This window comes from Styela clava, chromosome 9, assembly GCF_964204865.1.
Source record: "Styela clava chromosome 9, kaStyClav1.hap1.2, whole genome shotgun sequence".
Classification (NCBI taxonomy): domain Eukaryota; kingdom Metazoa; phylum Chordata; class Ascidiacea; order Stolidobranchia; family Styelidae; genus Styela; species Styela clava.
The window spans coordinates 13,431,900-13,458,243 of record NC_135258.1 but is presented as its reverse complement, the minus strand read 5'-3'; the positions used below and the strand labels follow the sequence as shown (position 1 = coordinate 13,458,243).

At 33.0% G+C, this 26,344-nt stretch overlaps 1 protein-coding gene across 2 annotated transcripts; it reads right to left on the bottom strand.

Annotated features, from left to right (window-relative positions):
• Positions 1–759: 759 nt before the first annotated feature.
• LOC120338924 (uncharacterized) lies at positions 760–25,972 on the bottom strand. Of its 2 annotated transcripts, none has more exons than XM_039406924.2 (24): positions 25,647–25,972; positions 22,379–22,485; positions 20,112–20,243; positions 19,587–19,662; positions 18,401–18,535; positions 17,744–17,922; positions 13,009–13,192; positions 11,730–11,826; positions 10,800–10,989; positions 10,288–10,435; positions 9,378–9,653; positions 8,831–8,945; positions 8,414–8,468; positions 7,777–8,090; positions 6,491–6,625; positions 6,127–6,362; positions 4,904–5,288; positions 4,191–4,358; positions 3,444–3,730; positions 2,960–3,077; positions 2,505–2,575; positions 2,175–2,431; positions 1,723–1,866; positions 760–1,049 (listed from the first exon to the last, which is right to left on the bottom strand). In XM_039406924.2, the coding sequence occupies exons 1-24, from the start codon at positions 25,773–25,775 to the stop codon at positions 956–958; spliced, it is 4,032 nt and encodes a 1,343-aa protein (XP_039262858.2). In that variant the 5' UTR covers positions 25,776–25,972; the 3' UTR covers positions 760–955. The 2 variants fall into 2 exon arrangements, with proteins under 2 accessions (XP_039262858.2, XP_039262860.2); XM_039406926.2 differs by having other exon boundaries at positions 7,777–8,072.
• Between the last annotated feature and the right edge of the window lie 372 nt (positions 25,973–26,344).

Genomic DNA, 26,344 nt, shown 5'->3' with positions numbered 1-26,344 from the left:
CGAGATTTTGTGTTTATTCTTTTAATTGTTGTTCAGCACTTGTACAAACCCTTATATTGAAATCAGAATGCATTAGAATGGCCAGCAGAAAGATTAATTGATAGAACTCATCCTGTTCCAGTATGATATTGCCTAGTCTTTCAGACATTTCAGGATATAACCGACTACCTACAGCAGGTAACACCCCATTACAAGCCCTCTCGCATATGCTGGTCTTCCTCACAATTGAAAGTTACGTCCATCGATATATAAGCAACAGCACGGCGTGTTTTTGAAGCCTAATCGACTACTGCTACGGAGCCAGCAGCAACGTACCACGGCCGTAAAGATCTTAATATGATGGAAATCCTAGTGTATTTAAGGTCCTGTGAAACCTACCAAATGTCTCAAGCCCAGTTGAGCCCCAAACAATGCTTTTTTTAAATGCAATACTAACATGTTTCGAATAACAAATCTGCAAATGCGGTTATCTAAAAACTGGTCTGCTGACGGTCGTTTAATATACCATTGAGTAGTCTTACTTTCTTTTTATACTCTCTATTCATAAGATTATTATTATTTTAATGGTGCTTATAACTGGCTTAGTTTTGTGCAACAGGACTATGATATTACAAGTTGGGTGTTCAAATGCTTCGATCCGTTATGAGTCTGTACGTATTCTATAACAAGAGATATAATTCTGGGATTTGTCGATAGCCTGGCTTATTCCTCAAATCTGCTTTGATCAGTTCATTGAACGTAATTTCAACAAGAAAAAAATAAAATTCAACATTTATATTCACATGTTTGTAAGTACATCCACTTTTTGTATTTATTACTGATTAAAAAAATAATGATAATAATAATATAATAAGATACGGAACTAACTCAATCGCTGTGTGTGCTGCCTAAATAGTTAATGACAACAATTCACTTCTAAATGCTATCAAACACATTATAAATTGAAACAAAAAATTCAGTGAGAGATGTGATTTTTCTTGAATGAAAAATCCTTCCAATTGACAGAGATTTTCTTTCTTCGGACGAAGTTTGTCGAATCCAAGCAAAATCTAAAAATAGGATTAGATATTTCCACTGTCAGCCACTCATTCGCATGAAATTTCCCATTATAAACAAGGCACTGAACAGCAAAGCCTTGAGTAAATTACTTGAACATGTTACCCAACCAGACCCTAAAATTGGTTTTAAACTTGCCGAGAACTATTGTTTTATGGAAATGAATTCCTGGTTTGACATAACCAACCCAATCAATAAATGGGTATGAGGATTGAACCAATATTTTCTAATGCAATGTTTTCAACCAAAGTTCCGAGAGTCCAGTTCAGGGGCTTTGCAAGTTTACATTCAACAGGGGGGTAAATTATTTTATGTATATTGCTTTAATACACTCAAATACATGGGTACAATCTGAATTGTTTCACTAGTGTTCGGTGAAAAATTTCCACACCAAAACGTTAGCATATTTTATGATATTAATATAATCAAATATACATATAATCCATTGCACAGGATTCCTGGAGCTTCTGGAATGCTGTAATGGGTTCTCGCTCCATAATACAACTTGATTAAGATGGCAGAATGTATCAAGCGAACTATTTTTAAATTTCACTTATTCACCACAGCAGCAGAAAAATAGAATATCAAATTATTCACGATTTGTCAACATTTATTCCCTAAATAGTTACTAAATATATACCATACCATATATTAGTAAAAATTTACCTCTTAAAACTGTCAATTTCTTTTTCGATGTCATCCATTTCATTATTTTCCTGATTGTCACCTTTTGGCATGAAGACTTGATCAACATGAACTACATCGACTGGATCTATCGGTAATGCTCCTGCAGCTTGTTTTGCATTTTTCCTTTAATGATAGAAATATATTGTTCATTGTCATGCTAAGCATGAAAACAAGGAATATCCAATAAAATTCGATTATCTTAAAATTTTCACAAGCATTGGTATGAAATGGAAGAATTCTGAGTTATTCATATCCTGATTCATTGACAAAATATGCTCAAGAAATACTGAACTGATAGAATTTGGATAAAAAGAAGATAAGTGTAATATGGTGGAAAAAAAAACTTTTTGTGTTACTTTAAATTACGGCAGGTCCACTATTTGCAAGATATCAAACAAAACGACAGTGGAAAAGTTAAAGAAAATCCATACTTCGATGCCTTTCCTTCAGATTTCTGACTTTGTTTTTCTTTTCCACCTTCCGCTTGATATTTAGTGGACTGTTCACTTGATTTTTGCGATGCTGAGTGTTTATTTTTTCCATATTTGTCAGAATATTTTGAAATCTCAGGAGATTGTACAGAATTGACAGTAAGGCGTTGTTTGATATTATTTTCGTTACTATGGTGACCACCAGTTACAGAGTCGTTCAGCTTAGATTTTGTTTTAGTTGAACTGGTTGCGTTATTCTGAAACAAAAACATGTTGCCATATAGGTTTCACTTTTTAATTCAAGTATTAAGCGAATTTTGAAATTAGTACCTGCATAGAAGATCTGACTTGAACAGGAGTTTTCTTCTGAGATTGAGATTCGTTTGAAATATTCTTCATGTCTAAAATATATAAATAATCATTTGAGATGGTTTTCCCATATGGAAATAATCATAACAATGTTTTTGAAGAAGTTTGTTTTATTTTTAGTTTGAATGATGAACTCAAGACAGGCATGCATGAACGAGATAAGAGGGCCTGATGAATTTTATTATACGCTAAAGCCTACGCCCTACACAATATAAAAATTGTAATGGAGATCACGGAAAAACTTTGAATAAAAGATTAAAAATTTGAGACATGAAGTGTAGTAGAATAACCCCCCATCTCTTCAATTTTTTAGTACTTTTCTAATTAATTAACAGTTGACTAAAACATAGACCTTTTTTTCGATATAATACCAATTACAATGCTGAAATTAGAAACTAAGTTAGTAATTCAAATACCTTTATTAACATGATTCTGCTGGTTCAAAGGTGAGTTCACAACAGATCTCTGCTCAGTTGTAATAAGTTCATCAGAATTATTCTGCTTTTTACGAGTTTTTCTTTTTTTATTCAAAGCCTGGCAACCAAGTTAAATATTTTTTAATTACAAACAAAAAATAACAACAAACGTAAATATAAATGAATAAATTTTCTAAAATTTACAAAATAAATTTTCATCATAAATGACCGAAGCGGTTTGATCCAAATTTTCTAAAATTTATAAAACAAATTTTCCTCATAAATGACCGAAGCGGTTTGATCCATTAACGCCCTACACCAGGTATGTGGAGCCTGAGAGATTCCAGTCCTTTCAAAAATAATAGCCCATTATATATCAAAAGCCTGCACAGAACATTGTTCAGAATGAAGGCATAAAAACATGACAAATATAAGATAATGATTTCCAATTTCCACCATTTTTAGGTTTATTTTAGTTACATACCTGTTTATTGTTTTGAACATTGTCAACAACTGGTGGTTGTACATCGCTGGGTGGACATTTTGTATCTTTACTTCTGGTCAATGCTGCTTTATCCTGTTGCTGCTGTTGTTGTTTTTCAGTTTTGCGCTTGTCTTCTTCTCTGTTCACTTTTTGTTTCGACTTTTTCACATTCTTTTTATTTCCATCATTATGACCATTTCCCATTCTCTCGCCCTCTATGAACGAGAGGATTTCTTCGAGTGAACGTTCATCGTGATGGTGCCCACTGTGATTTCCTGCATCTTTACCTAAACAAAATTTGTAATATGATGAATTAGGATAAATAATCAGCCATTGTCTGGTCATAATCATGTAAATGAAATTGACATATTTCTATTACATTTCTAGATACAATATATATTCAAAATTTAGATAGTTATATATAAAGCTGTTTTCAACAGGAAAAGTTGTGTTCTTTTTAAAATATTTTACTAAGCATCTCTTTAGAATTCAATTCAAAAAACAGTCAAAAAATGGTTTTAATGAAAAAAATTCTGTTTTTAAAAAATCAATATGACTATTACAAGAACACCATTCTCAACAAATAGAATATGTTGGAAATGGCTTGGGGGCGCCTGTTGCACAAGCCTGCTTTATTGAAACAGATTCCATATTCAAAATTATTTTTCAGAATGTAACCAAAAAGCGCATTGCATTATCATGGATAACAAAAATACGCAACGGGAGTAAAAAAATGTTATGGCTTACTTTCACCCCTCGGTTTCTTGTTCAATTTTGATCGAAGTCTTTCTCTCATCTCAGGATAATTTTTACTTGTCGGAGCAAGGGGTGGTCCTCCGTTACCGAAAAATTCACAGTAGCAACAATCGCAATATTTACTTCCTCCGCCTGAATTCCCATTCTGACCGTTACTCGCTAGAAAATCAAGAAGAAAACAATTTGAATGTATGAAGACGGACTATTATTTCAGTCAACTATTATTTCAAGTTATGAAAAAAAGAATTCGATTCAAATTAAAATTTGGGTTATTCTGAAAATGTGTTTTAGGAATTTCATAACACAAAGATACTTGAAAAATATATTATGAAGTCACTTAGTTCTCATTCTACAAAATGGCTACAAAATTTTCAATATACATGTTCGTAAAGTCCAGTTACAATTTCAATTTTGTTATGAAGTTCGGTTCCCAATTAATTTTAGGCAGGTTTTTTTCATTTTAATCAGTGTTTTTTTGATTTTTTTGTTTCATTTAATACACCTGTGGGTACCAACAAATTGAATATAATATCGATGAATTCCATATGCAATTTGAAAAAAAATTTAGACTTTATGAACACCCTATAAAACTTAAATGAAGCCATTTCACTCTCTTACATTTTGACGCTTTGATAACATTCTTTTTATCTATCCCTTTTTCAGGGTAATTCAAGGATTATTATATCCCAAAATTTCAGGCTTACCTGCATCAGAACTGCATTCCTCTTGATTACAGCAAGCTGTCGGCTCCCCAGATCCTGTATTTTGGTGGTTGTGCGAATGGTTGTGTTTCACTTTAGGAGTTCCACCAGAATTTACATGAGTATGCTGTTCCGAACATGCTGGTGGAGCTGATGATGCAGAACAAGCAGCGGAAGTTTGTGACGAAGCAGCATTTTCCGTAGTCGAAATATGCCGCAAGTCAGTATCTCCCGTTGCCGTATTCATGGTGTGATGTTGTGCTGTACAGCCTTCATGATGTTCATGTGGTATAGATCCTGCCCTCACAGGTTGCTTTGCAATATTATCTTGTGGTGACGTTTCAAACTTGAAATTTTTCGTGAGTTGAGGTGGTACTTTGTCATTCGCCTGAACAAGAGAATGATTTTAGTACATAATAAAATCCTATATTCACCAATCACCATAAAAGATTTCTATGTGTGTTTTGATTTGACTGTTTTCAAGTTTAGTGTTTTCAAACGTGTTATGCATCACCATAATTCTATATAAATCCATCTCTCCTTAGCACTTTTTCGAGACCGACGGTCACTTTTCTCAAGAACAAGGCTCTTCGATTTTTGAGCATGAATGAGCTTGCTTTGAGCTTTTTTTGTTTCTAAAACGGGATCAATGCATTTCATACACAATTTCACATCAATAATGAATCCATAGTTCAGAAGTGAATCACTGTGCAATTGAATAAGTTAACTTCCATATATGCCCCAAGTCATCTTGTATAAGTTCCACCATGAACTGTATTTCAAAATAAACTATAAATTTTATTTCAAATGCTTAATCAAAACTTCAGCAGTACCATAGGCATAATAGAGCTAACGGCCTTACTATTAAAGTGTTTGAAGCGTGTCTTAATTTAGAATATCAGTATTTAGAGATTACATACATTTGGAACAATTGAAAGCAAAAATATTGTAATATTCTTAGATTTCATTGTCCTGGGAAATGCCTGTTTAGTATCAAATCAAATCCAATGTTAAGGACATTTCCAAATAAATAATACATTTATAGTAATAGATTTATAATTTTTTGACATCTAAATCCAGCAATCAGGAAAATTTCCACTATTTGAATAAGTATGAAAATAAAATAGGATTCGGTATTCTGGATTCGATTTAACTATTCTAGAATATTCTAGAATAGTAAATTATTCTACATTGCCCATCCCTAGTCTAGTCTATAAATGTCTTACCATTGTTTGAGCATCATTATTCAATTCGAATCGTGGCAAAGAAGAACTCATAGTTGGCAACAGTGTTGGAGTTGAACTCTGTTGAGAAGCCGGCTTTTTTTGCATTTGTTGTCGAGCTAATTTCCCATGTGGAACCAACTTTTTACGATGTGTCTGATTACTTGCTGTGGTTACCGGAGAAGTAGTAGTAATTGTATTTTCAGACACTGTAACACTGCTGGGTGATTGGCATTGCGCTGAAAGGTATATAGAAAATATATATTTTCACAAATCCAAGGTTTCTAGCATATGATGCTGACATAGTTTTGCCGAAACGCTAGACTAAATAAACTTCCACCGAACAAAATCACAATTATATTCTTACCATTAAACTGAGATGTTGCATTAGAAGTAAACTGTTGTCTTTGTTGTTGGACAGTGGAAATGACGGGACTGCCACAAGCTGGTAGTTGGAGAGGTAAGCCTTGAGAATAGTTGCCATTAGAAGTTGGATCCAGGGCTGAATATAATAAAGCATCACATTATTAAACAATAACTGATTATACATTCAATTGCAGGTTGTTAAATCTGGTACTGATACCAGATGAATTATAGTCAAGAAAATTTGATACAGTCAATTGCAGGTTGGTAAATATGGTACTGGTACCAGATAAACAATGACAAAGGAAAGGTTGATTCAGTCAATTGCAGGTTGGTAAATATGGTACAGGTACCAAATGAAATATGGTCGAGGAAAGTTTGTTTTGGTCAACTGAAGGTTGGTAAAGATGGTACTGGTACAGGATGAATTATAGTCAATGAAAATTTGGTTCAGTCAATTGTAGATTAGTAAACCTGGTCAGGTACCAGATGTCAATGGAAATTCGACTCGTCAATTGCAGTTTGGTAAATCTGGTACTGGTATCAGATGAAATATGGTCGAGGAAAATTTGGATCAGTCAATTGCAGGTTGGTAAATATGGCACTGGTACCAGATAAACAATGGCAAAGGAAAGGTTGGTTCAGCTAATTGCGGATTGGTAAATATGGTACAGGTACCAGATGAATTATGGTAAAGCAAAGGTCTGTTCAATTAATTGAAGTTTGGTGAATGTCTTACAGGTACCAGATGAATTATGGTGAAGAAAAGATTAGTTCAGTCAATTACACATTGGTAAATATGGTACAGGTACCAGATGAATTATGGTGAAGAAATGATTAGTTCAGTCAACTGCATATTGATAAATATGGTACAGGTACCAGATGAATTATGATGAAGGAAACTTAAGGTAGTTTTTGGGATTGCAGGTTGGGAATCTGGTTTTGGTGCGAGATTGTGGTCCAAAAGTTTGGTTCAGCCAATTTTAGGTTAGTGAATATGGTACTGACACTAGACGGATTATGGGCAAGGAATGGGCTGGATCCATCAATTGCAGGTTGATAAATCTGGTACAGGTACCAGATGAATTATGGGCAAAGAAAAGTTTGTTCAGTAAGTTGCAGATTGGTAAATGGGATACTGATACCAAGTCAATCACAGTGAGGAAAAGGCAATTTATGCTGGTAAACCAGGTAAAAGCAGGTTCAAATGAAAATCAAATCCTTATTGGGTTATTTTGTGTGATTAATATAGACTAGATATTTTTTCACATCAGTTCAATAAACACCTACTTGTAGCAGTCCCTGGGATCGAGAAATTATTCCCAGCAGCAAAAAATTGTGGTTGCAAAAGTCTAGGACAATCTTGAAAGTGACCAGGAGAGGTTTGCGGAATTCCTGGTATTGATGGTGGTTGTAATGAAAGAGAGTTGGCATCGACTCCTTGCGAAAATTTTGGGAAAGGAAAAGCGTATTGTAGAGAAGCACAAGTCATGACAGGAACAAGTGGCGGATGGTGATGGACGGAATTTATGTTGCTTGCAGTTCCAATAGATGAATAAGTAGGGTTATCACTTTTTTCCATGCAGCTGCAAGAATTGAAGTAGCTGCGTTTAAATGTAATAAATTTATTACCTAAAGCAATGTAAACTTCAAAAGGAGCTGTGTATAAAAACTTCCTCAAAGTTGGGTCGTCACAACTCACAAGACTCAAACACAAGTTTCCAGAGATAAGAATTCGATCTGCATTCTTAGCTACATCTAAGTCTAAACTATTAAAATTTAACTTTTATCTTTCTTTCTGCAAGTAACAAATACTTGAATTCAGTAAATTGTATGTATATGATAAATGTATGTATATGATATATGTATGCACTATTCCATTGGTGTTCATTAAATAGAGTACATCAACTCATCAATAAATACATACCTTGATTGATCAGTGCTGCCTTCTGGTGTGGGATCAACAGAATGTCCATAATTTCCTAAAAAATACATTTTATTACGAATTCGATCAATTTAATCTATTAAAATTAAGGTAAGATAAGACTTTTTATATTCATTCCAAAGAAGAAGAAAGAAGATAAGACAGTTAATCATATGGCAAACCATAGCATCTCTTCAGGTTATCTGGCAGTGGCATTAGATAATCGTTTCAGATGCATGAATTTGATTCTAAAATAATTTAGAAAGATAATATATGATAATTATAGATAAGATAATAATGAAATCAGATTTATATCATGAATCATAGAACACGACTATCTAAAATACTCAAATGTTGCAAACCCTTGATTTGGACATTGTTCCTGGGTGTAGAAGTCAAAGTTTACTTTTGCATACTTACCGATTCCTGCATGTAAAAAATTCCATTGTGGAGTATTTTTATTGTTTAACGGAGATTCTTGGATAACAGGTGCATACAGATGTTGCTGTTGCTGTACAAGACCATGGCGCTGAGGCTAAAAGCAAACAGTATGCTTAATGAACATGTGTTTAATTTACAGTAACACCTAATGTGAAGCAACCTAACAAATTGTAAAAGAATTTGACTAATTACTAAGCACTGGATTTAAAAAAACAGGCTGATGACTTGTACGAGAAAATTGTACAAACAAACCACTAAATTATCCATGGTAAAGACTTTGAAATCCAACCATTCACCTAAGGTTTTATAGCTATCACAACACACAGACAAACCAATTCAATTTATCAACGAGCAATATGTCTCAGCTGGTTTTAAAACTCTTAATTGAATCAAAATACACAATTTCAAAAAAAAATTTGTATCCATATGATCCATATTACTATGACAATATAATATATATATAATTTCAAGTTCTGAAAGATTATACTCAAATTTTTGCATACCAATTGATAGATAGGAAACTTACATTAGTTAATGTAAAAGTCGTTTGGCTCAGTGTTGCAAAATTAGTGCAAAATCCTGCCCCAACACCAGCACCATCACATGAATATGGAACATGTTCTGAACTTAGATGAAGAGATTTAGGAAACGATGAAGAACATTGACTACAACTACATCTCGTGACTCTTCCCTCCTCATCCTCATCATCTGCTTCTCCTCCATCTCTCTCTTCTTCATCTTCGATCTCACTATTGGCTCCCACTCTTCTTGGGATTCCATTTTCAAGTACTCCATGTCTGGCCTAAAAGAAAGCAGATTGTCATTTTGAACTGTGCATTACAGTAAAAAAAGTCAGTCTTTTTAGCCTGAGAATTCCAGCCATGTTGAATACAAGCTAAAAAATTGTATCGAAAATAAGCAAGCTGAGTAAAACTTCCCACCATAATTAGTCGTTTTGCATGTTGACGGTGGATTAACAGAGAATACATGCAATAAAAAAAATTCTATATTGCAAGACATTACAAATAAGTAGGAATGACTATGGTTAACTGATTAATCAGTTCACCATCATTAGATGGTTGAACTTTTACAAAAAATTTTGCCCGGTAAATATCATCCAAGATACCCTTTTCTAATGTAGATTTAACTGATAGAAATGAATTCAACATGTTTATCTTTCATAATTTCAAATTCAGAAAGGACCGAGCACAACATCTAGTTAATTTTGATTCTCGTACAATTCCGAGCAACACAAGGGCACATTTACGTGAAAAAAGTCGCAACATAACAAGCCTAATGTGAAATTGTCATACTCATATAAAGACGACTCGTATTATAATACTCTTTGACATCAACGGTGGTTAACAGATTAACCATAACGAAGTGACCAAAATAATGAAACTAATACAAGACATATGTAGCAAAAATAAACAAACCTGCAGCATAGGACCAGTGATAAGCGGAGAAGCGCTGAGGGTTGTTGGTATTGTATACGGAATATCACATTGATATCTTGGTAAATGAGATGAAGATTCGAGGGTTTCAGACATTACACCCTCTCCTACAATACCTCCTGTTTCATCACTGAAAGTAATAATATAACACAGAGGTCAAAATTAAGTGGAAACTTTTTGTTAAAATAGTATGAACGAATCTATCAATTGAATGATGTTGAGAGCATTCATTAGCAGGTTCTCATCCTCATTTTTATAAATAACTGTAATTTCACCCTAGAAAAATTCCTACATGCAATCTACTTAATATGTTATACTTCTGCATTTAAACAATCTTAATATGTACCACTATTTTGTAAGAAAATTTGACCCAGACATAAACCACCAAGACTGTGAACATGCAAGAGCTTAAAACCAACGGTTTGTCGACGTAAAAATGTTTTCGAAGGGACATGTTCCGAAGGTTCAAAAGAACACAGTCCATTACTACCTACCAATAAATCGGTGGAATTCTTCCATAAATACGTCGATTTAGATATTTCGGTTCCACTTCCTCGTCACTTGAAACCATTGAATCATCGGATGGAACACTTGGTGGATTAATCTTAATATCGTAGACTGATGGAATACCAGGATTCATACCGGGAGCAATGTCTAAAGTCTCTCCATTTTGACAAACTTCCACTGAAGTAATAAAGCAAAGTTAAAATTCACATAAGGTACATGCAGTATGTCTGCCAAAATGAGAAGTGGAAGGATATTCACGGGCCGAGAAAAGGGTGTGTCCGCAAGGGGCAGATACCAGTAACAATAAGTATAAATAGGCTACCGTTATTATTAAATTGTTACAAATATATGTGCTTAAACTGTGATAACGACGTAACAAATGGCAGTACCTATAACACAAAATATAAAAACATAAGTATTTCACCTAAGTTCAGTTGGCCATTTCAAATCGCTACACAGGCCGGCGGGGGCCTGTAGGCCGTGGTTTGGGAACCACTGTTTTAGAATTATCAGAATTGGTCCTGATTCTACATTACCCAGCCAAATTATTACACACTAGGTGAGGTAAGCACGACCGACGTATTTACAGCTCGTTGCTACTAATCAGGCTTTGCACAAGCAGACAATAAAATATACTCTTAAGAGGACCAGAATCTTTTCGGTTTGAAATTATCTATCTAAATCATTACACCCCGAATGAGATGGCGGTAATTGAATACGTATACAAGATTTTAACAAAATCTTTTTTGTCATAACATGGCATTCGAATGATAAAAATGATAATTTTCTAATATAACTATTCCAAATTATTCTTGAAATTAAGATTGTAAAGACATTCTTAATATATTTAATATGGCATCACAAAATCTCAATACTGATCATTGAACTTGAAAAATGATGCAAAAAATCGCAATTACCTAGTGAGTTGAAATAACAGGATCCATAAGAATCAGGAAATGAAGGAAAACTTGGTATGGACAGAAATGGTGCAAGATTTGATAAAACAGGATTGTTCTGAAATGAAAAATAATTATTAGTCCTTGCTTTATCAATGCATTTGAACGAACAGTGGATAGTAAAAATTGATTGGACGGTCATTTTACAGGTTGACACAAGACAAAAATTAATCGAATCACTATTAACAAGAAAACATCATAAGTGATTGTAAATTCTTCATAACTTGAATTCTGAGTAAAAATGTTTGAAGTAAAAATTTCTCTGTCTAACACTATCGACCTTGAGTGGTGCACACCATATATGTTCACACCCTTTAAACCTGACCATTTCCCCGATTTATAGTATGTGGTATCACTGGTATCATCACTCAATGATGTTGTATTTAAATTCAAATTCTTAATTTTATCACTATATTTACATGCAGTGTGTTTCATGTTGTGTTGCATCTCTATTTATAGATGTTGTTTTGTCTTACAACCTCCTTTGTATACAGTTTCGTATACTCCACCCTTACCTCTGTTATCATACCCACCCACCATTTGCACAGCTGTCTGTATAAAGGACCATATTATACATATTTGACTTACCGTATTATAATCCCGTCTTCAGTATTTATAATTACTAATTCTTTTATACTGCTTTTACGAGATGAATAAACATACACACATACAGCCACATTCATTAAAAGCCAAAGTGTGTATGTGTACTATACTATCAATGTGTAAAATGTGCACTGTTTGTTGGTGAGAAAAATGTGTGTTTAAATGGCGCAAAAATAATAATATTTTTCATTAAAAGTTTCACATAAGCAACTACTGCCAACAAAATCCATTAAAAGCCAATGTGTGTCAGCGGCAGGGCGGCCCGCAAGACGCATTTACGACCTGAGTTCATACAAGAGCACCCGCTAAATTTAAGCATATATGTGTGCTATCAATGTATGTAAATAAGGTATGTGTGTGTGTGCGACACAAGTGTGGATAAAAGATATTTTTCTGTGAAAGTTCAACTCAGCTATGCTCTGCAGCCAAAAAAACTGTCACTACCCTAACACTGGGAAAGAGAATAAATGATAGATGCTCACAGATGCTAGGACATACAACAAGAACACATAGGAATCCATATCAACGACCTGTCATCCGGTTACCAGAGTGTGTCGGGCGCCGAACTGGTGAACCTGGTACTCATGTGATTTACATGAACTTAAACATATTGATGACAACAATAAGACGAACATACCTGCATCGGAGGATGTTGTCTTAAACATTCAGACATAGCGACAACAACAGAACGATCGACATGATGTAGATATCGATATTTACTCATCACAAGCGAATGTTTTTTTGAGTGATCATTAATGCGAGAGAGTGTACTCTTCCATTCAACTTGCAGTTGCATCATTTCATCACCAAAATGTAAAAACCTGTCGAATAAAGAATTAGAAAATGAACCAGAGAAAAACTATGTTTTGAAATGTTTAGTTCAAGTAAAATTTCTGATTATAATAAAAAGATCAAGATACATTGACTTCACTCGGAGGTAAATGAGGGGTAAATTTACCATATATCCTCGCATATAAACCGAGTTTAAAACTCAAAACAAAAGTTGCCAAACTAAGGGCTTATGTAAGCGCATAACTCTAATCGCACTCAAACGAAATGACATTATTGCTAACTTAATGCCGTATGGCGTGTTACAATTTGTAGGGTCGGCTTATATGCAAATTTTTATACATTCACTGTTTCAGGTCGTTTTATGCGGTCGGCTTATATGTGGGAATGTACAATACCATTCGTCACCAGTCACATATAAGAATACTTAATCCCGGGGTTTGAGGAGGGGGGGGATGTTCAGCTTCACTTGGAGGTAATTGGGGGGGGGGGGGTAAATTTATCATATGAGAGTTAATTTTGCAAGTAATAATATCAATCATACATCTTTCCACTACACGAATAGACGTTTGGTTCCATTTTAGTATATTTAGTACCAGGGTCAGGAAAAATAAGTTAGGGGGGGTGTAAATTTTGAAATTTATCCAATTTATCAATGGGTAAATGAGAAAAGAAAAATTGAAAACCTCTCACTTAATCAGTTGCGGGTTTCAGATACATAGAAAAACACTCGCCGAATTTAGAGATTATCTTGTACATTATCTTTAATGACATTAAACCTGATTTCTTTCAGGAGGAAATTCAACTGTTCAATAATGCTAGGTAAGTGAGAAACAAGACAATAATCAATAGTCGGATATGAATGAGTTTATGATTCATGTATTAAAATAATAGAATAGATTGAACATAATATGTAACGCTATGCAGAACAATAGGGCTGATTAAAACATTTATGACCAGAATGACTTGCAAAGTTGAATATATATAAGTTTTTAAATAAAAAAATTACAATCATTTTTTCTCACATAGTTAACATACCCTGAATTAAGTGAGGAGAAAGATATACAAAACTACAATCAGTGACCCAAAAGTGGATTTTGTACCAGGCTGTATAAATGAATTATGAATTTTTGGATAAGATAATAGTATAAAACTTGAAACTGACTAAACAACAAGCTATTTTACTGGGCTAAGAAGTCGCTGCTCCAGAAGTGTGTGTACCAATATGGAGGTAACTAATTTTGTTCGCCTACTTTACATCAAGTTGTGTAAAGGGACTGCTTATAAATGGGCAGGGGGTAATAAAACTAAAATGAGGAAATTAGGAATGGAATTGTGGCCTAACCCTAACCTGGTACTCACACTACAGCACCAAAAAGTCAGCCTACAGATCGCTTTGCTGAATTGTTATTGATATTGTTCAGATTGTATATTTCAAAAATTGCCTTCCACAAATGTCTTAATTATATTTTTTTGTTGAAATGTTTTTTGGACTCTGTGATGTCCGTTGCTTTGCCTGACAGATTTTGACAAGCATACACTCAACTCAGCAAATGGCGTATGTTCATGCATGATGACAGTACCAGTTACTTTTGTTACCAGTTATCACATCTCTGTAAGTTGCAACTTTTTGCTTAAATTTATAAAACATTCTCCTCAAAACCAGCAATTGTTTGACATACATTAGATTGTTGAAATAACCAAGTTTTCAACTTAATAAATTTTATTCTCGAAATTGGTTAAAGTTTTAAAATACATGTCGTAATTGCATAATTAAGTTGGGCTACGAAAATCATATTATGCAACGTAAAAATTCTTTATTCCCGAATGAAACTTTCCCAAACATAGACAATTTAAAATATTGATCATTATTAATAGTCTAATAATATATTGTGTGTAGTTTAGTAGCAGGAAATATAGCATGTGGCATCATGCATCAAATTTAATAATAATTATATACGATAATATAAAATAATTCCACCCACTCACAGATTCAACTAAATTTGATTTAACAACAATTCATTATCATTACCGTATTATGATGATGGAATTATATTACAGAATAAACATGTTTGAACAAGGTACTAATAAGCAGGCACAGTTAGGTAGGGCATTGTCTGGAAGGCTACATCTTTTTACTTTGTCATTCAGCCAACCCAGTTCATTCTTAATTATTCATATTCACATTATTCACATTCTTAATTATGTGATGGCACAAGGTTTGAATCTGAGATGTTAATCTATAACACCGACATAATTCGTTCAATGCTCTAACCCCAAGGGCCAAGGTCATTGTGTCCACTTAACTTTTGATGTCTAATTTTTCCTAACTGTCTTTGAGGTGAGCGTATTCCAGGCGTGTGCAATATTTTTTGTCGGTGGGCCATATAACCAACTTCAGTCATCTAGCCGGGCCACGCATAAAAAATTTAGCAGAAAAGGCAAGAGAAGCCACTATCGCTTAGCCCTATAATAATAAATGCACTGGGCAAAACGGCGAAAGATTCAACGCAGCAACAAAAGCAAATAAAACAAAGTATTTTTATCTATGTTAGCGCCTTTTCAAACAAAAACTGTCGGATTAGAATTTCATGTTTGTTGGAGAAAATCTGAGTGTGGACAAGGGCCACACTGAATGGCTTGGCGTGCCGGGTTGTGGCCCGCCTTTTGCACAACCCTGGCACCTGGCATATTCTCATCATTAAGATTGTGAATTAGTAATTGACCATATTGATTGCCTTATTATGATATGTAAATAATTTATCTTCAATGAAATGTTGGTAACAATAATATGTTTCAAATAGAGAAAATTGTCAAAAAAATATTATTTGATATTTTAAAGAATTTAGTATTACTTAGTGATAATACAAGACTGATCCCAGCAAGTTTTTCCTTGTAAAGTGAACATTTTTGTATATAATTTTCTAACAGGTGCAATCAGATGCTTCAGAATTCAGATGCAATAAAGAATCACTTGGATACTTTTGAAATATCTGAATAACTTGTTACTCAATTCTATTTATTAGTTCATTTTGCCTCTTCACTAGTCGTAGTTAGTATCAATTATCTTAGTATCCAAAATATATTTACAACCATCCTACCAAAAGGTATGATTTAAAGATAGTGATTTAAAGGTTGAGGTGAATCAGGAAGATTATATACGCTAAGTTACAAGAACTATGTCCTGGAACTATTTAACCATTACATTAAAATGTCTAGTTAATGGTATTTACTCTGGGTGAAACCCCATAATTCTTTGTTGAAAATTATCCCTCTTATTGTTTGAACTTTGTTCTGAACGAGCATTTATACAGACATATAATAAAACTTAGATGTTGTGAATAGTACCGTCAGGCTGGACCGCGTCTAATTGCTTGGAAATTTTTGGTGGTTAAGGATTGTATTTTTCACGAGTAAGCTATTACTTTTATTTATTTTCAAAACTTTCTGTGGGCTCTATGCTATTTGATTGAATTGCTAAAAAAAAATGATTTGATTGCATGATATTGCTGTAAAGTGCTGGGTATGCCTGACTGTTGTGATAAATGTGATGTTGCAGGCTAAAAATGGGACTAAGTTATAGAAAAAGCTATTTTATTCTATCCAAATTTAATCCAATTATCAACAACCAATTAACAATTAACAAGCTGGAGCAGTCTTTTTGTTCTACAATTCTCAATACCAAACTGACAGTTATAAAAACAAGGTGAATAAAGAAAATAGAATCTGATCATATTTTTTCATGGTCAGGATAAATAACGATCATGGCAAATAGTTACAGCAAGCATATGAAGTCAGATTGATCGAAAAACTGTAAACTGTTTTTCAAAAACTTTTCCACATATAACTCTAGACAGACAGAGCAAATGATAATATTTTACACCATATCCAACAAAAAAAAAGAGAATAGTAATGAAGTTTCAATACCCGAAAAAACAAAAATAATCTCAAGACATACTGCAAGAGAGCAACGCTCAAACATACTCCATGGAGTTTATGTATAACCATATTCATATACCATTCATTGAAAAGTAATTCACCTAATTTGATGGACAGAAGCCTTATGTTTTATCGTATTTATCAAGACAAGAATTCTGTGTAAAAACCAGCCCCAGGGAGTTTGGAGCATAATTTTGAAAACATTAAAATAAGAGCTGTGTATGAGACATTATCACTACAGAAAAGTTGAAAGCAATTGTTCCTGTAATTAAGAAAAAAGGAATTTTTCAAATTCATTTCAATTCCCAAAATTTATTTTTATCATAAAATGACCAAAAATTGAAAATGAGCAAAAAAAATAACAACTCAACTTTTTAATAAAAAAAAAATCGGTGCCCCCAAAGTATGCGAACCAAGATGGCGGACATCGGAACGTAACATGGGTAACAGGTTAGGGTTAGGCGATAATTTCTTTCCAATTTTCCTTATTTTAGTCCTATTATTAGTTCGAAGACTAGCCAAGAGCCTCCCGTAGTATTTATACCTAAAATTATGGCCTAACCCGAACCTAGTACACATATTACATTCCGATGTCCGCCATCTTGGTTCGCATACTTCGGGAGCCCCAAAAAATCTATACAAACCTGTGTAAAATATCACTAAAATTTGCATCGCTTGAATCTTTAGTTATTCCCTTTCTCAGTTGTACAAGAAGTTCAGGAAGTGCATGATGTACGAGAGGTTCGGCACAAACGATATGTTGAAACAGGCATTTACTCCATTTCACAAGCGATGTTCCCAACTTTGCCAAGTGGAGAGAATCCTTCAAATAATATGATTCAGTTATTAGGGTAAACTTTAATATTTTTTTTTATTTTTAATAGTATCTTAAAGAGCAGACAGGGTTTTATGAGAAAAACTTGCACCAGCGCTACTGTTTTTGCTGTGGCTGCATCTCAGAGCTTTATTTTATTAATTTAGTGCTGGGCTCCAGTTCCGGTCCTACAGCCAATATTGTATTTTGGTTATGATCGCTGCAATTATAAACAATTGGCCCAAATGCAGTTTTATGGCAATAAGACTCAAACACCATGAGACAAAAATTTCTAATTCAAAAATTTAACCTTTTTTTAAATTAACTTGAAACTATTAGTTGTATTAAATGTTGGAAAATTATAAATGTCAAAAAACAGAGCTGTAGCCTCTAAAAGCATGCCCTGTGTTAGAAGTATTTGAATTTGAATTATTGTATCAGAACCCAAAACTTATTGTGTGACCGATTAACCATTAAATAAAATTACCATATCTTTAACTAGATTTGATAAGGTTCCAGCAACTTCCAAAATATCTGCATACATATTCAACAATGTATTAGCAACATCCAATGCAGATAATGGATTTTCATATCCTTGCGCAAGTAGTTTCAGGAGTTGAACCTAGAAAAAGTAGGATAAAAATTTGCATATTCCATCGTAAATTGGATTCAAATGTTGACTCAATACCAGATATGTGAAGTCGAAAAAATTTGCAATCGACTCCAGCTCAGGCTTTAAAAAAGCTTGATTTTTTACCTAGACCCCTTGGAGAAAATATGACCATGACTCCAGGGGAAACAAGCCAAACCACAAATCCGACTCCACCACGACTCAATTGGCAACCTACTGATCTCACTTTTAGAGATAAAATTTCCAGAACTGATCATCATCAGAGAAATTTTAAGCAAAATCTATATATAAATGATTTAGGAATAGAAAAAAAACTGTAGTAAACATATAAAGTAAGGCACACCAAGAGTATGTTAAAAATACAAATATGAAAAAACTGTGGTTCACATGAAAGCAAAGCACACCAAAAGTATATTACAAATACCAATGATAGCTTTCACTATTACTCTACTCACAAAATTGTTCCAACGGCTAAAATGGAAGTCTTGGGATATTTATCAATTACCAAATTTTACTTGAAATGTCTTGATTAATGCAATCAACTTAATAATTTGGAGACCTAACAACACAGAGTAAAAACTCACAATCCTCAATTATTCAACAAAATATCCTTATGGTAAATTAGTTTATTATGTATTAACTTTAGCCAAATAATTAGCAAATTGTTTTAACCCAATTAAAAATAAGATAATAATACAGTGCAACATGGTACTCATTTATATCTCAAAGAAACATTAAAACAGTACCTCTTTCATATTCAACTACAGAAAAGTTGAAAGCAATTGTTCTAGTTATTGAGAAAAGGGGTAATTTTTTTAATTTATTTCCTTAAATTTATCAGTATTAAAAAAGAACAAAAATTGAAAATGAGTAAAAACCAAAAAAGAATATTTCCAGTATTAACAACTATACATTTTTACTTAATATGAAAAAAAAATCTATACAAACCTGCTAAATATCGCTAAAATTTACAAGCATGCACGCTCAATTATATCTCAAATAAATATGAAAAAAAAAGAAGTATAAAGCATAAAAATTTCACCTTCTTGCCAGAAATATATTGTTTAATGCTGAGTTCAAGTCGCTGGAAGAGTAAATGAGGATTATATTGAGTTAACCTGAAATATAGTAATGGAAATGTATTAATAACAATATTCAATACATCATATCTTGAAACCATGTCAAATAAGGAACTAAAAAGTTTGCTACTACAAAATGAAATTAGGTGTTTAAGATCAATTTTTCTTTTTTAAAACAATGTCTAATTTGCAATCATGAAGGATAAATAGAACGGCAATGAATGACAGTAATATTTATGACAGAAGAATCATAGGCCCGAGGATTTGTTGGTTTTAGATTCAGGTTCAATTATACAAGCATCCAAGATCAAAGACAATAAAATTGGTCCAAAAAATAGTTTCAAATATTTTTATTTTACCATATATGATGATGATTATATCTCTTACTAATTTCAACACAAGCCTGATTTTTCAATAATCTTGTGAATGTTATCAAAAAAAATATTAGAATATATTTTATATTCAAAGCAAACTTCTAATCAACTTACTTTGATAAAATTTCTTTCTTATCTATGGTTTCTTCATTAGGACTGTCCTTTAAACCAGTGATAACTTCTCGCAGCATATTCCAACCTTTCGCATGTACTCCATGTTGCTTTACTGCATTTGCATTTAAAGTTCTGAAAAATTAAAAAAAAAAAAACTTGCAACTTTTGAATAAAATGATATTTTCTGTGCCTTTCATTGTAGATCAGGCTCTGTACAAACGACCACGGTCAAGTAAGGATTTACATATTTGTCCAAAGAGAAAAGTGTTAAGATGACTTAATCATATGGCAAACCACAGGCTCAAGCAATCCTCTCGACATATTTATCCCCCATTGGATCCAAACCTGCCAACCCACGCACAGAGTAATCAGAAGTGCGGTGGTGAACAAAGTTAGGACCAGGCCTTTTATTTTTAAAAAATGAGCAACAGTGATTCAACTTTTTTCTGTATACATATGAATTCACATTATGTCTCATAATCTATCCATTCCCAAACACCTAGATTTTATTGAAAAAAAGGTACTGTGACATTTGAATTGTAATTGACATTTTGCTATGGCTATATAATATTGTGCTCATCTTAAACTGATTCACTTTCAGACTTCAGTAAAGGATCATAAAACAAATCCCATTTTACAAACTTGTACAGTAAGGTACTAACTAAAATTATCTAAATTATTTAGAATGCATCTTTTTCTAGCAGTTCTCATTTTAAATTTTATTCAAAATGAAGAATCTATTAATGTTAGTTGTTTGATGAAATTGTTTGATGATTACAATTTTGAACTGAATGAATAAACAGGTCTCGATCTTTATAGTGACCATTCCATTGTATTACAACAATAGAAATCTTAACAAAGGGAAATAGATTTCTAATAAGAGTTCAATTTATTGATCAGTGTAGTTTTTCATTATTCAAAATTCCCTTATAAAATTAATTTATTGATGTTTAAGTTATATGAAAAATTCCACTTTCAGTCATACGTTCATTTCTCCAAATGCTTCATTTAAAATGAATACACTAATTAAAATTTTATGTTTTTCGAGAAGAAACATACAACTTGGATTGTGGTTTTTCGTTCTAATTAAAATTTTCAATAATAAAATGTTTGAGGATAAATAAGGAATCTACTAACAAAACAGATTCCTTACTAAAGTCACAGTTAAATAATATTCATTATCTTATATTAAATCGAAATGTAAATTATCTTTCTTAAACAAGTTGATGACCAAAGAATAATCAATTGAGTTCGAGTACACTATTAGGCATATTACTCAAGATATTGTTCTGCTTTTGACTGGTTTCTGTTTTAGTTGAATGTATTTGCATTCTATATATCAAATTATTCATTGTGGTAATATCTACAACTTCCTAATTGCAGTAAATGGTAAGTGACTCTTTTATGAAACCAGATAAACTGTGAATAGTTATGGCTCTTTGCTGATAAATGCAACTCTGCTAAATTTGGTTAAGCAATACTTTAATGGCCATCAGTCAATTAGACAACCAGAATGCATATTCATAATAACAATCTAAAGACCAATCTAAAGATAGAATTCTTAGCAATGGAATATTTTTGTACATGATTAAAAAATTTATCTGGGATTTCCTCAGCCTTCATAAGGAGTATTTGAGAAATATTGAAATGTTGAAGAACAGTGAAATTTTGAACATTTTTGATAACAATTAAATCATGGGATATTTACCTTTGACGAAATTCACAAGATCAAATGTATTGTTTATCAATGATGATATATAAACAATAAAAGTATACAAATTATCATAAAAATTCTGAAATTTATAATATCAAGACCTGCTTAAGTGTAACAGAATGAATTAATTTCAGTTTTCCAAAATATGAAACAACTTTTATGATGTATTTTAACATGTAAAATTCCATATGAATAGAAAATCATAGAAATGGCATAAATCCATCAAACTTAAAAATAACATTTATTGTTTTTACCAAATTATCTAGAATTTTCATACAAACAAGAAATGACTGTGAAAGACAGAAAGCCAGTAAGCGTGAATGATGAATTATGAATGTTCAACCAGTCAAACATCAGACTGCATCCCGCATAGGCAGCATTTGCGTTTTTAAAGGTGAAAGAAAGTTCTCACTATTATTTAGGGCAGATCTCACACTATATTAAATATTGTGAATTTTGATTCGTTTTTGACACATCTTCTTATATTTCATCAATTACCTCTGCATGCAAGTTCACAGGCCAATATAAAAAATAAAATAAAATTCAAACTTACAGTCTATGCAAGCAAGCTTCGCATGGGCAGGTCGTTCTGGTGGCAATATCTTCATGGAGTTCTTCGTTGCAATTTTCTTTAACAATGAAATCTTCTGCTTTGATTGACTGAAACAACAACAATTATCATAGTAAAATAAACAGCAAATTACAACTTTTTATCAATTACAATTTGAACCTACTAGAATGCAACACGTACCGGTACCGGTAATTTGGGATATGCTATTTTACCTAATCTCTTTCGCTACCAACAGTCTTCCATGAGCATACTACACTTTGCATTGAATATGAAATTAATTTCCCAGTAGGGGGTAATAGGGTATTAGGGGGTATTATTCTATTAAGATTTTGGTGCTCCCGAAGTATGCGAACCAAGATGGCAGACATCGGAACGTAACATGGGTAACAGGATAGGGTTAGGCGATAATTTCTTTCCAATTTTCCTTATTTTATTCCTATTATCAGTTCGAAGACTAGCCAAGAGCCTCCCGTAGTATTTATACCTAAAATTATGGCCTGACCCTAATCTATACACATATTAAATTCCGATGTCCGCCATCTTGGTTCGCATACTTCGGGAGCCCCAAGATTTTATCAACAATTAGGTCAAAAATAATTCAAGTTATACATCCTTTGTGGATTGTGGATTTACAAAAAGATTCACAAGTTGGTAACCAGAGAAGAATTTGTTCCTCAGAGCTACACACAAAAATAAAACCATGTCATAAATTATCCATTCATCTATTTTTATCAGATGATAAAACCATCAAAAAACGCAGTCACTTCTTCATTGTTTGTATTGAACGATTTTTATCTTTTCTATTTGAGCGATTGCATGTTTGTAAGATAAATATATGAACACGAAAAATCGTTTGGGGTGATGTAATCTATTTAAGTATTCAACAAATCAGATTCATCACACAATAGACATAAAGTATATGAGAGAGGAATACAAAAACCTAACCACAAAAGTTACGTTGCATTTAAATATTTATTTGCCCACCCCAAAAATCAACTTATGAAATAATAAAAGTCAATAATCTATTTTATCTAATTAATCTTAAAAATATTGAAATCAGAATATTACAATTTTCTTTGAAATTTTCAAATAGCCTGCAGAATGATATTTCATACTAATTTTGAGGCAAATACAAATATTACAAGATAGCAAAAACTCTGTAAATGTTATTATTGAAAAAACTACTGAGACACTGTAAATATCATTTACGCTGGGGTGTTTCACGAGAACTAATCATGAAAAGGGAACTATTGAGTATCAAGGGAGACAAATCGAGAGTCTGGCAGATAAATTAGAAATCACTGGTTTAAACTCATGCGCAATTCTACATTATAATTCAGTGGCCGGCAAAGATTTTTAAGTGAGGCACAAATAGTAAAATAGAAAAGTTTCAAGACCCAACAACTTCATTAAAAATTTCAAATTAAACAACATTAATCTTAACAGACATTTAATTTGTAATTGAAACTAGTATGAACATACCGGTACACGTGGCGGTACAAAGATTGAACAACCGAACATAGCAGTACCCGGACCTTAGCTTGTGCAATTTTGATGGCACAATAAAATAACCGGATTCGCAAGAATGAACATACCAGAACAGTTGCAATGCCAGTACTATAGTTGAAATGAACATAATATATGATCGTTTGATATATAAACAAAAATCATTCGACAAAAAATTTATATGCAATGTTGGACTTATAGAACTCTTTTGTGTATCACTGCCCATAATTGAAATTCATTGTCATAATTCCTTATAATCCCAGTATGTCTTTAGTAGTCACTCGTAACTTTGATCATAGATCAACCTCCTTAATTTTGGGGTGAGTGCATGTAACCTTGCTTTGAGCATCCTTTCGCAAAAACATAAAATATACACATTCTCCCAGTTTCAGCCATTCCATCCTCAAATGCAGTACCTATGTGAGTCTGTTGACTTTTAGAACAATTTGAAGTTATTTTTTTCGAACCTATAACATCTCATATACCGTAATTTTCAATATGATCACATTTCTCCAATTCCAAGACTTCCCAACTTTTGGTTCAATATAACAAACACTCTATTTGTCTATGAAATGAGGGCGTCTGGCACGACGGCAGATAATTATTTTCGACCAACACGTGACCAAAATTTTGTTTTTTTGCTTAAAACACTCAAATGCTACAATAGCTTTTTTTCCTTAGTTAAATCGGATTCTTTTTCCTGAGGAATCCAATTGTGACGTTTATAGATTGCGCTCCCTTTTAGTTTATAGCACCAAGCTGGACTGTCAATTTATGCCGATATGAAGACCCAAACTGTCTTGTAAAGAAGGAGTTGTAATCACTGTTTTAATTCATGCTACAATACAATTTTTGGAAATTTCCATTATTGAAATTGGCAAGTGCAGTTTTAAGTATTCTGTGGCGTCTGCAGCTGCCGCAAAACCATGGTGGTATTTCCATACCAAGGCCGCTACGGCCAAACCTATAGCGACTGACTTTTTGGCTGCCACAAACCAATGTTGAGCTACCGCGGCAGCAAATTGAAAACCAATGGCAGGTAAAATTTTGCTGCCGTAACCGCGGCAGGTGGGCCGTAAAGATAGGGCTGTACCTTATAGTGACAAATATTGGGTAAGTTGGAATGTTTTTCTTATGAATACAGTTTTGACGGATTTGAGGTTAGGGTTAGGGTTTAAGTAGATATAATTCCACATGATCAATTAAAATCTGGTACATTAATTTGTGAATATACCGTTAATACTGATTACTGAATAGCGCTATAAAACCATTGTAAGAGCTACCGCGATTCGTTCGTGGCAGGAGCTGCCATGAAGTGGTAAGAACTGCGCCTCGGAATTGGAGAACTATGCTGTACTGTAATTGGTCAGACACAAATCATTTTCGTAAATATACTCGATTATAATTTTCCAGTTCATTTCCACATATAAAATCACTCTGTCACTATCAAATTTATTGTTTAACACAAAAACCAAATACTCATAAATGTTCAAACCCTGTCGCATGCACTAAATAAATCATCCACAAACTAACCCAAAATCAAAAGTAATAAACTAAAAAGCGCTTAAATGACAACAAACAGACAACTACTGAACTACAGAACTAAGCTAACTTTTAACAGGAAATAAATAAAACCAATCTTTCGACCAGCTCTGGATTTATTTTTATATTGATATCTTACTTTTGTAATACTGTAATAAGTTTAACTTAGATAGATCCGTAGATAATATTAGACTATACATACCAAATTCTCTAGTTGAGATTTATCCATTTTGTTATGAAATGAGTTGTTTATAAGTCCTGGTAAAAATTGTTGGCCTGTCACACCTTTTAACTTCAAGTGTAAAGTTGGTTTTTCGTCGGTTTTACTCATGTAACTTCCAATGTGCCAGTGCTAATTACGAAGGCTTTATTCCTTCATAAATAGCTATAAAGATTGAGAAGTATTACAAGACAGCAATATCATAGTACTTAATAATATACTATACCGTACAAAAGGGAACATAAAAGCGCGATGTCAGAATATAGAATAGGACCGGTCTATTTTTATCCAGCAGACCACACACCCGAATTCAGAGGTGAAACTGTATAAAGCCAGTACCTGAACTGGCAGAATCTGGGAAAAAATACGATGCCATACGGATAAAATGCTATCACCAAATGAACCTATACATTTGAGTTTTCAACGCTAAGTTTTGCTGTGTAAAATGAATATTGCTAATCACATGTTAATAAAAAGACGTTTGAATAATGTACGTACTTGAATATTCAATATATTATAATATATCAAATATATTTCGCAAGCTCATATTATTTAATGTAAAACATTCAGCTATGTAATTATACCCTTTTTCAGCATCTACTTTAGTATATTTAATTTGATAAAATAGTCACTTATATTATGCATATTCACGAACAAATGGTAAGTAAGAAAAAATCTAA